The sequence below is a fragment of the Mustela nivalis genome, assembly GCF_964662115.1.
Source record: "Mustela nivalis genome assembly, chromosome: 7".
Lineage (NCBI taxonomy): Eukaryota > Metazoa > Chordata > Mammalia > Carnivora > Mustelidae > Mustela > Mustela nivalis.
In genome coordinates this window covers 74,390,746-74,403,195 of record NC_139026.1, presented here as the reverse complement: position 1 = coordinate 74,403,195, position 12,450 = coordinate 74,390,746, and the positions used below count along the sequence as shown (strand labels likewise).

The 12,450-nt window shown below is 37.0% G+C and overlaps 1 protein-coding gene across 12 annotated transcripts in view; it reads right to left on the bottom strand.

Moving 5' to 3' along the window:
* ABCC9 (ATP binding cassette subfamily C member 9) overlaps nucleotides 1–12,450 on the bottom strand; it is a 150,893-nt gene that overhangs the window by 61,231 nt on the left and 77,212 nt on the right. For 10 of the 12 annotated variants that reach the window (XM_082738588.1, XM_082738591.1, XM_082738587.1 and 7 more), the window contains 2 exons: nucleotides 1,951–1,989; nucleotides 479–580 (listed from right to left, as the gene is read on the bottom strand). In XM_082738588.1, coding sequence (XP_082594714.1) covers nucleotides 479–580; nucleotides 1,951–1,989 — 141 coding nt within the window. The remainder of the gene's footprint in view (nucleotides 1–478; nucleotides 581–1,950; nucleotides 1,990–12,450) is intronic. The other 2 variants (XM_082738590.1, XM_082738589.1) reach the window with 1 other exon arrangement.

The window sequence follows — 12,450 nt, the reverse complement described above, 5'->3', positions numbered from 1 at the left end:
TGCTTAACTTTCAAGGTTCGAGGTGATGGCTTCAGGTAAAGGTTATGCCTTTGTGCACTCTGGTGGTATTTAAAGATGGTTGAGAGATGGCATATTCTGGCCACTCTCCATAACTAGACCTCTCAGATCCCACATTCTTCCTCATCTTTACACTAGTAACTTTCCTTCTGCTCCTTGGATTTTTCCTTCTACTCACCGGTAACCTCAGTAACTCCCCTTGCCCCGTGCCCCCAATTCCATTTTGGCTGTTTAGTTTTGGTGTACAAGTTGTTCTCAATAAATGTATAGGATGGGCTGAGACTTCCAGTAAGACTTCTCTTTAAAATGTTGACTCAGAAGACCTTACAGTGGGGGTGGAAGTAGGCAACCAGGGAAAAAAGGAAGTCATGGCTGTAAACGTTGCAGAAACCATGAACCAAAGGTAAGGATTAGAAATAGTTGCTCATTTTCATTCTAAATTTTATGCATTCAAAATTACCTCTGTTTGTTGAAAGGACTTCCAAAGGTGATATTTTCTTCTACTGTAGCATTTAATAGCCAAGGTTTTTGAGCTGCATACGCCACAGAATACCTGTTCCTACTGGAAAATGAAAAAGAAAAACAAAACCCCAAAATTATACAAGGGTGTTGTGCTGTGTGTATTTTAGCAACACTAAGGAAAATGGAAGTTGGTAAAATATCTCAGACACAGAAATGGAAAACTTTCAAGAAAGAACATTTTAATAACCACCAACCTTATTATTTAATGGTTAAGTATTTCACCTAAATTAAAAGGACTTGAACTTAATCAAAATGTCTCCCAATGTGCAAAATTTGATTTTGCTATGCTAAAGAAGTGTTTAAATAAAATGAAAATTTACTTTCTAAAATGAGTGTAATTTTTAAAATAATTTAAAAAAATCAATAGCAACATGCTCTCTGTGATAGCCACAGAGATTTTACTTTTTACTAAAAGCACTTTACATAACTATTAGTTTAATATGCAGACCTTAGAGAAAGACATGAATTGGTACTGTGTCTGTGGCTTAATCATGTTAACATATTTTAAGGTAATAGATAACATTTAATTATTTCCAAACAAAGAATAATATATTGAGGATAAACTTCAACACTGAAATAACTACACATTTAAAAAGTACATATTTCAAAACATATTGAAATAGTTTATTTTTTAAAAATTGTAACCTCTTCCTCCTCCCCCATTTTTTTTTTCGCTTGCAAATTCTACCAGATGTCTACACATCAGACTTTAATTTGCAATAACCAGGAAAATACATGTGAGTTGAAGATAAGACAATGGGATTGGGGTAGGAAAGGGATCAGCTTAAAAGTCAAAATTCATAGTTAGTTCATGGTCTGTAAGTAGTAATTAAGGAATCAAGGTTAAAAGATAGTAAGATTAAGAAAAGGAATAATTAGAAATGCTCAGTAATCATCCTAAAACATTATGTCTTAGGAGTTTAAAAGACATGTTGATGATACACAGTATACTAGTAGTCTCTTAGATAACCATATATGTAGTCAAACAGTGGTTCCCAACTTCTGACATGCCTGCTTCCCTTCCCCGCTCCCAGTCTTCCCATCTCTAGCTTAGGGACAGATCCCATCATTGTTGAACTCATAAACAATATATATATTCTTGCTTTTTTATTTCATGAAGTCCCAAAACCAATTTGCTAAGAACAGTTTGAGTTTCAGCCAAAGTTGAGACCTCTGAGACTCATGGAGAAGAAAATCTTGACACAATGAGCCATTTTGTTTGACAAGTTAACTTTTTTTAGCAGCCTATAAATGTTGGGAACCACTGCTATTGGAAATATGTTGGCACATTTTAATAAAAACTTCATACAATATCAGAATGAATAAAATGACCAGGAGCAAGAGATTATAAGTAAAGTCTGAGAAAGAAAGTTATTTTTTATTAAACGCAGATTAAAATAGAAATAATACCTTCTGGTTGCTTCAAAAGAAGGTTCAGATTCATTTACACTGCAAGTATGGCAAACAATGTTCATTAATTATGAAATATAAATATAGAGTGAATCTGTGCATATATTGGGTAAGAAATAAAATAAATGCATATCATATTAAATAACTGTTTCTTTCCCAAATGGGAATTGACATTATTTTAAAGACAAACCAGACAGATGATAATTTTCTTTTATGTCTTCATCAGCAAGGAAATAATTAGTAGGCTTCCAAAAGATAGACAGCACTGTCCTATTACATACAAAATCTGGGTTCATACAATGATCTGGGTTCCAGCCCAACTCTGTTCCAACTAGCTATATAAATTTTTGTAATCTTCCTAGAATAGTTTCTTAGTCTATATAAGGATTTGGTATCTCCAAAGCCTCCCTATCTTTAAAATTCAAATTATTATTATTATTATTATTATTATTATTATTATATTAAATATTTTATTTATTTACTTGGGGTAGCACAAGTATTATTTACTTGATAGCACAAGCAGGAGAAGGGGCAGAGGAAGAGGGAGAAGCAGTCTCCCCACTGAGCAGGAATTCCCAAGCAGGGCTTGCTCCAGGGAACCTGGGATCATGATGTGAGCTGAAGGCAGCTGCTTAACTGACTCTGAGCCACCCAGGTGCCCCTAAAATTCAAATTTAATCTATTTAAGTTCCTAATTAACAATCCTACAAAATGAAAGGAAGAACATTTGGGGGGCTCTAAACTTAAAAGGTTTAGATACAGCCTGGCTCTTAAGGAACTGGTGAGAAAAACAGACGTGTATAATAGGTCAAACTGCAACATTTGGGTATAATTATTGTTTGATATGATTCATGTACAAAGAGATGTTTGTCTAAAAACATTTAGTTAAAAAAATAAAAACATTTAGTTATGTCTATGTTATGGGGGAAAAACACCTGTGAGCATTTTACTGTTCTGATTCTTAATAACGTAATTGAATTCCATCCTTCTGAAAGACCTGAATTCTAAAACTACACACAAAATTAAAGTCCAGTGGAACCCCTAAAATAGATCTGATTTGGCTTTGGAAAGCATCATATGCTTTTTTGAAGAAAGTATACCTAAGTATGTTGCCTGGTGATGTTTAGCATTAAGCTACTAACGATAAGATTTTCACACATGCACATTGTTAATAACATCTTGGTATGGTTAATGGAGGTAGGAAAAAACTCTCTCAGACTAAAAAATTCCCTCTCACTAATGATTATTCCCTGACTTAATTTACTCACACATACACAAAAAATACAATTTCCTCTAAGTATGCTTTAGATATCAAGAAATTTGATTTCTTTTATGGTAAAAAGCTAATGACTGACCTCAATGGTTTTAGTTAATTTGAGCAAGATGGAAAACAGATGAAGAGAAGCAGGTGTATGGCAGAAATTAATGCATTAATTTGCCTAATGGCCATTCAGCCAGAAGTGCCAATTAGAATCATGAAAATGCTCACCAGATGTTTGAAAATGTCAGCCCAAATTGGACATATGAATTTGGAAGGCATCAAATTTTTTTCAATTACTATTCATTAAATTGCAACTATATTTATTCAATATCAATTTTGAAGTATTTACTGATTACCTCCCTAGGGAAAGAAAACCCAATCCACATTTGGCAAACCAGGGTATACAGCAGAGTTGCTGCCAGAGGGGCAAGCAAGAGTGGGGTAGATGAAGTAAAGATGAAGAGTATTTTAGACCCATTAAAACACATACTGGATGGCCTTGAGTTATCCTGGCCTTATGAGGAACTGATGTAAATTCGAAATGACTATAATGTGGGTGTAAACGGCAAGTGAAGAAAAGTATGTAGTGAACTTAAAAAGCATGCACAGCCAGAGAGCAAAGGGGCTTGTAAACCATTTTCAGAGTTACTGAATTTGTCCTCAGAACAGAAAAATACTGAAAGGGTTTAAACAAGAGGGGGTGAGATAGGTTCAGTTTAGAAATATCACTCTGATTGCAGAATGTACCAAATGAATTGGAGGACCAAGACCGACAGAGAGACCACTGGAAGTGGTCAGTAATGGAGATACGAAGGCAGTGCTTTGAATTAGAGTAACGGTGAATGAATGAAGAGAAGTGGACACCTTCAAAGATACCTAGGATTATGTGACTGACAAGGAGGGAGGGGATGCGGGAGAGGAAGAAGTTGTGGACAGGAAACACAGACGAGGAAGTGCGTATGCTGGGGGAAGATAGCAAATTCAATATCAGACACATTCTGTCTGCTTGAGGTACCCAAGGGATATCTGAATGACCATAGCTAGGAAGCAGAATGTGAAGCTCAGAAGAGATAGCTGGTGAACAAATGAAGACTTGGTGGTGATTTTCCCTCCTAAGACATGCCTTAGATATCAAGGGCTTTGGATTCCTTCCTTAATTAATGAGAAGTCAATAAATGACTTCCAACAATTATAGCTTGTTTCATAATAGAACACAGGTACAAGACCAGATAGAGGAAGCTAAATTCATAGGAAGCTATCTGATTGCCTGGCGAGTATATACGGAGGCAGAAATGAAGGCAACAAAGCCAGAACCTGAAAAACAGTACTATTTAATAAATGGCGAAGGAAGAGAAACCTGGAGAAAAGGCCAAGAGGAGCAGGCAATGCTCTAAGGTAAACTCAGCCATGAGTAGAAACTAAGCAAGAAGCCTGTTGAAGGAAAAGGTATGGGCAACAACATCAAGTGGCCAGGAGATCAAGTAATATAATGATCAAAAAATACCCACTGAATTTTAAAAACTAGGATGCCACTGATGGACTTAATAGCTTCAGTGGAGTGACAGAGATAGAAACCAGAGTGCAGTGGGCTAAGGAAAGAGGAGAGTAAGAGGAATGGGAAGGATAAATGAAGGGTTTTTTGTTTTTGTTTTTGTATTTATCTACAGAAAGAAGGGGCTAGAGTAGTAGCTGGAGGGGGCTGTAGGTTGAGATTAGAAAGATAGGCAGAGACAGGATTGAGATAGAGACAGAGATGTACGAGTGCTGTTTTTCCACACGTAAAAACAGAAAACTGCCAGGGGCTGGACTAGATGTGAAACAAATAATGAGAAAAAGACAACATGCTTAGGATATAGGGTATCTCAGTCTACTAAGGAGACCATCCACTTAAGTTACTTAAACAAAATACAGAGGACCAGGAGAGAAGGTACATTTCAATCTACCTAGAAGAATGAGAGAAGGCTTTGTCAAAGAGAAAATATCTGAGGTGACACTAGAAAAAAAGTGAGTCCAACGATCTAAGGAAGGGCATTGCAGAGGACGTGTGTGCGTCTGCAATTCAGTTCCTAGAGCACAATAGTAAGGGTAGGGGAATGGCAGGGTACAAGCTAAGAATTTAGAGACCAGATCATGAAAACTCCTGGTATAGTATAGAAAGGTCTTTGGACTATTTCTTGTATGCTTTAGTCAGTCAATTAAAAAAAAAAAAATTATAGGCAAGAGGGGACTAGATTTTCGTGTCAGAAAGGTACATCTCATAACAGTATGAAGAAAGGTAAGGGAGTTATTGCAGTGAATAGTTCACATATCCAATTCTCCTGAACTAGGCAAATTAAATTAGGCATAAGAATGTTAAGGACAGACAGAAGGAGAGTAACTGGTTGCATTCTGCAGGCAATGGAGAGAGAGAAGAATCTAGGTTGAACCTTTGAGCTCTATGTTGGGCAAGTACCAACTGATTTCAGTGGGTGGGGACACACCCTGCCAAAATACAAGAGAAGGAGGTATTGGACATATGAGGTTTATGAGCTCGGTTTGGATGTGCTCAATATGCAGCTTATATAAGACTTTTTGGAGGAGCTATTAGGTCTTCAAAGACAGATTAAGGGTCATGTAAAGGAAGAGGATACTACAGCAGACCACAGAAAGACTGAAGAAGAATTAGAATATTCTTCCCCACCTTCTATCTCCAATTATAGCTCCTTTCTTTTTTGATTCATTAATTTTGGTTTATCCTTAAAATATAAGCAAGTATCACTCATTTATGCATTCCCCTAAAAAAGCCTTGTTGATCCCACAGACTCAAGTCAGTTAGGTTACCTATTATTTGTTCTTTTAAAATCCAGTACTACTGGGGTACCTGGGTGGCTCGGTGGGTTAAAGCCTCTGCTTTTGGCTCACATCATGATTCCAGGGTCCTGGGATTGAGCCCCACATTGGGTTCTCTGCTCAGCGGGGTGCCTGCTTCCTCCTCTCTCTCTCTTTCTCTGCCTGCCTCTCTGACTACTTGTGATCTGTCTATCAAATAAATTTTAAAAAAAATCCAGTACTACTTTTTCCTGGCATTTATAGAAGTTTAACCAAATAATTACTTATGGAATTATTTTCTTACTTCCTTGTAGCCTTCCCTGCTAAGCAGTAAGCTTCATGAGCAGAGGACCTGACTTGTTCTGCTTAGTTATTTTCCCCTAGTGACTAACACAGTGATCTGCATGTAAAAGAGGTACTAGTATTAGAGTAAGAAAAATAAAGTAGATAGGGTTCCTTTACTAGGTAGGCATCTTCCATTAAAAAACAAAAACAAAAACAAACAAAAAAACAAAAACAAAAAACCTCTTTCATTTTCCCTAAGTAATATTATAGTCCTTAACTTCTAAAGACTACCTCTACAACCTTCTACACAGCAGCAATATTTTTAATCAAATTCAACTGTGTAGGACTATTTTTCTCTTCTAAAATCAATAGAATTATCTCTGACTTCCAACACCAGATCTTGTCTGATTACATGAAAATCACCAGGACCATGGCCAGACCCATGCATGCTTGACCACTCACTGTGGCAGTGAACAGCCCTGAAAGCTACAAGAGAAAACAAAGAGGTCATAGAGAAAATCTTCTTCTGGAAAATGGCACAAGATTTCCCTTCTGCATGTACGGTTTGTGTGTATTTTCCTTCAAGAGTAAAAATTAAACTTGATAACTAGCAACTTTCAAGGATCATAGTTGTTACTTATAGAATGGGAAAGAATGGCTTTTGCAAGCTAAAATTTAGAAGAATGGGAGCCAGATGTGGACACAAACCTGCTGTGTTATATGTAATCCAGGAAAGCTGACTCAGTGTTACTCAATGTTACTATTCCTTCATGCCAGGCAAAGTCACACGAAAAGGAGTAACTTTTCAATTCACCTGTCTTAGAATAATTGAACCACTGTTATAAAGCTAATTATACTAAGACACTAGAAGATAGAACTTTAGAACATATGGGGCCTGACAGGAAGATTTTTAATGCCTGGGCAAGAGGGAAAGGAAAAGAAAGGGAAACCAAAAACAAATGATATCTGTGTCTCACATGATTACCACACTTACTACACATTCTAGACTCCCTCAGTGGAACCACCCATCATGTAGAGCCATTTAGTTCTAGCTCCTAAGATGGCAGTAGGAACTACTATTAAGACAACTAGGGAAGAAAAAACTCACTCAGGCATCTAGCTATCTTCCTTTCTTTCTCTCTCTCTCTTTCTCCCTTTCTTTCTTTCTTAGATGTATTTATTTTTAGAGAGGAGGGGTAGGGGTAGAGGGAGACAGAATCTTTGAGTAGACTCTACACTGCACAGAGCCTTTGGTGAGGTTCAATCCCACAACCCTGAGACCATGACCTGAGCTGAAACCAAGAGTCAGACGCTCAATTGCCTATGCCACCCAGGTGTGCTAGAACATTTGCTTTTCAACAAATATAGAGTACACTGAGATGCAGGGGTAAAAACCCTGGCACTCTGACAATTTTGGAGAATTTTTTTGTCCCTTTGTCATCTTTCTCACCTTTCTCTTCTGGAGCTACAACATGGCAGACTAGGTCAAAGGTAACAATTTCCAAAGAAACATCTACAGAGGTCTTTGTGTACCTGGTTCTATAGATGTAGGTGTGTCCTAGATGAGCAGCAGTACCTTCTCTCCCTCCTACAGTAAATATTTATCACCACAATAGGGTAAAGTACTCCACTGGACTTTGCTCATGCCAGGCCATGACGACACATGTAAAAATAAAATTCATGCAACCAGAGATACTGCAATGGTGAAATAATGACCACAAGGCACTTGATGCCTTATGATAACATTTAGTTTATTGGGTCTTTTTGTTTTTGAGCTTCCAAAAATATCAAATAATTCAATCTGCTGAAATAAAGTACTTCTTAGCATTAGCATATCATTAGCCTATCAGTATTGATCATTTGTAAGTTAGCTTCACTCTAATAAAGTTTCTATGCCTTTCCTTATTCAACTATGCACAATAGCCTCTTATGGAATGGAGAGTAATTACTAATAACTCTTTAAAAGAAGATCCACATCTGGATGCCTGGGTGGCTCAGTTGGTTAAGCGTCTGTCTTCAGCTCAGGTCATGGATTGAGTCTGCACAGGGCTCTTTGCTCAGCAAGAGTCTGCTTCTTCCTCAGCACCTCCCCCTGCTCGTGTGTGCTCTCTCTCTTTCTGACAAATAAATAAAATCTTAAAAATTTTTTTTAAAAAATGTCAGTATCTTCTGAATATTCCTGATCTGAAAATATGTTTCATCAAAGATTAAGGACACCACCTCGAATAGCCAAAGAAATATCGAAAAAGAAAGCCAAAGTTGGTGGCATCACAATTCCGGACTTCAAGCTCTATTACAAAGCTGTCATCATCAAGACACTGGAACACATGGTACTGGCACAAAAACAGACACATAGATCAATGCAACAGAATAGAGAGCCCAGAAATAGACCCTCAACTCTATGGTCAACTAATCTTTGACAAAGCAGGAAAGAATGACCAATGGAAAAAGACAGCCTCTTCAATAAATGGTGTTGGGCAAATTGGACAGCCACATGCAGAAAAATGAAATTGGACCATTTCCTTACACCACACACGAAAATAGACTCAAAATGGATGAAGGGCCTCAATGTGAGAACGGAATCCATCAAAATCCTTGAGGAGAACATAGGCAGCAACTGCTTCGACCTCAGCCGCAGCAACATCTTCTCAGGAACATCGCCAAAGGCAAGGGAAGCTAGGGCAAAAATGAACTATTGGGATTTCATCAAGATCAAAATCTTTTGCACAGCAAAGGAAACAGTTAACAAAACCAAAAGACAACTGACAGAATGGGAGAAGATATCTGCAAACGATATATCAGATAAAGGGCTAGTGTCCAAAATCTATAAAGAACTTAGCAAACTCAACACCCAAAGAACAAATAATCCAATCAAGAAATGGGCAGAAGATATGAACAGATATTTCTGCAAAGAAGACATCCAGATGGCCAACAGACACATGAAAAAGTGCTCCATATCACTCGGCATCAGGGAAATACAAATCAAAACCTCAATGAGATATCACCTCACACCAGTTGGAATGGCTAAAATCAAAAAGTCAGGAAATGACAGATGCTGGCGAGGATGAGAAGAAAGGGGAAACCTCGTACACTGTTGGTGGGAATGCAAGCAGGTGCAACCACTCTGGAAAACAGTGTGGAGGTTCTTCAAAATGTTGAAAATAGAACTACCCTATGACCCAGCAATTGCACTACTGGGTATTTACCCTAATGATACAAATGTAGCGATCCGAAGGGACACCTGCACCTGAATGTTTATAGCAGCAATGTCTACAATAGCCAAACTATGGAAATAACCTAGATGTCCATCAACAGATGAATGGATCAAGAAGAGGTGGTATATATATACAATGGAATACTATGCAGCCATCAAAAGAAATGAAATCTTGCCATTTGCGATGACATGGATGAAACTAGAGGGTATCATGCTAAGCGAAATAAGTCAAGCGGAGAAAGACAACTATCATATCATCTCCCTGATATGAGGAAGTGGAGATGCAACATGGTTAAGTGGGTAGGAGAAGAATAAATGAAACAAGATGGGATTGGGAGGGAGACAAACCATAAGTGACTCTTAATCTCACAAAACAAACTGAGGGTTGCTGGGGGGAGGGGGGTTGGAAGAAGGGGTGGAGTTTCGGACATTGGGGAGGGTATGTGCTATGGTGAGTGCTGTGAAGTGTGTAAACCTGACGATTCACAGACCTGTACCTCTGGGGATAAAAATACATTATATGTCTATAAAAATAAAATAAAATAAAATAATTTAAAAAACAAAAGATTAAGGACACCATAGAAGAAAATTAAGTAATTCCTACACTTAAAGGAAAATAGGATTTGTGTTAGTTTATCGAATCTCTTAGAGGCTTAATTTTTAGGTTGTATGTCTCTAAGCCAACACAAACATTATTTGAAGAAAATATCTGTCCTTTTGCCATTAAGAGATGGGATTATTGTCTGTGAAGGCAAGTCTTTGTAAAAAGAGGATTTTTTAATTATGAGGATTTTATAAATACTTAGAATTATCATAAATCCTTTCTTATACCTTCATCCTATTGGCTCCATCTCTAAGATAATCTTTTTTTTAATTAGCTTTTATTATTAGGATCCATAAGAAAGATTTCTTAAACTCTGTTGAGTAAGTGTATGCTTTTATCTCTAGTTTCCTCTTTGCCTAGTTTTCATGAAGCTCAGAGTGTAACCTCTGCTCCATATTTCATAAATATGCACGACTCCAGTGCATACATTTCTTCCTATTCACGTCTCAGATTACTTAATTCTTATTTTATTCTTGATATCCTTATCTTTATTTTTCAAGCTTTATTTTACTATGTTATTTTTAAAAAATATTTTATTTATTTATTTATTTGAGAGAGACCAAGTGGGAGAGGGAAAGGGGCAAGCAGACTCCCCAGTTAGCATAGAAGCTGATCTGGAGCTTATCTTAGGACCCTGATCTGATCCCAATCATGATCTGGGCAAAATCAAGAGCTGGGTGACCAATTGACTGAGCCACCCTATACTCTGTTATTTTAAATAAAATAATTCACTATCTTTATGAAATGAAATAGGATATCTTGTTTAGGAATGCAAAAAAATAAATACTAGATTATGTAAAATACTTTCCTAAGTATCATTATCATTTATTTATCCATTAACAAAATGATACAGATTATTAATTATAATAGTGGAAGTTGATCTGTCCTAAATGTAATCTTAAACAACACTAGAGAAGACTAGATTAGAAGAACATCCTAGAGGTCTGAAAATAAAACCTCAAGCTTCTTCTGCCAGTTTCCCATACTTTCTCTCTCTTTTAATGACAGTGAAACAAAGGTAAAAATAAAACCCAAATAACTTTATTATGGTTGTGCACAGCACACAATATAATTTAATCAAGTAAGTTATTTCTCAAAACATACAGTCATCCAAGATGGAAGGAGATAGTGACAGGGCAGACTACCTGCTGCCTGACCTTAGTGATCACCAGGAACTCATCATGAGGCAAACCGTAGGTAGCAATTACTTGCCAAGCTCTCTTCTGGATATTCACTAAACAGTTTAATGTTTATGTCTTTTATGTTGGCCCACCAGAAACAGAATTTACACTCAACATTTCTCAGTCTCCTTCTTGCATCCATGATACCAAATATAGGATGTTTCTAACTCAAATTTCACATTCAGGCATTTCCTTCTCATCACTGGAGTTTAACATAGAATCAATTCTAAAAACGCCCTTAAATAGCCTTTACTCACTCTTGAGATATAGCTGTGTGTAAACAGCAGAGTTAGCAACAGTAGAGTCCACAACAATAGGTGCAAAATATTAAGGTTTCCCAACCTTGGCACAATTGACATTTGGGGCCAGATGATACCCTGTCACATGTGGTGGTGGTGGTGGTGGGGTGTCCTGTGCATTGTAGGATGTTTAGAAGCAACTATAGCTTCTACCAACAAGATCAGAAGCAACCTATTCCCCAGTATGACAACCAAAAATATCTCCACTGGGAGCAAAGTCACATGTGGTTGAGAATCACTGGTCTACAATCCAATTTCCTAGATAAGCTGTAGCCGATTTCTTCATACACTGCTTATGGGGAATCTACCAGGTAGGCTGAATTAAATAAATAGGATTAACTCTTTATCACACAATTATATAATATTATAATTCTGAGTCACTTTATTATTGCAATGTGCTTTGAAACCCCCAAGCCAACCGTTCAAATATTCAGAAGAAACCCCATGCTAGATACCTTCTTTTTCCATACCACTCTGACCTACCCATATCTCAATTACTAGATCTTTCTAGTGTCTATTTTACATTGGGTGTGAAAAGAAATGGCTGGTTTCTCAGCCCCTTATGAAGATTTTGGAAAAGATTATTTGGTATTTCTTCAATGAACACTGAACCATTATGGTTCTGTTTGCATTTAAGCTTTCTGAATAATGTCAGTTTTCCAAAACTTCTTTTACCCAAGATGAATTTTCAAATTATTTCTTTAAATGTTACCCATTTAACTTTAAAAATCGATCTTTACAATCCCAATCATACTAGTTCATGTTGCTTTAAACCTCTAAAGAAACTGTTTTGTAATTTTTAATTCATGACATTTAAGTTTTCCACTAAAAAGCTATATCTGTTTCTG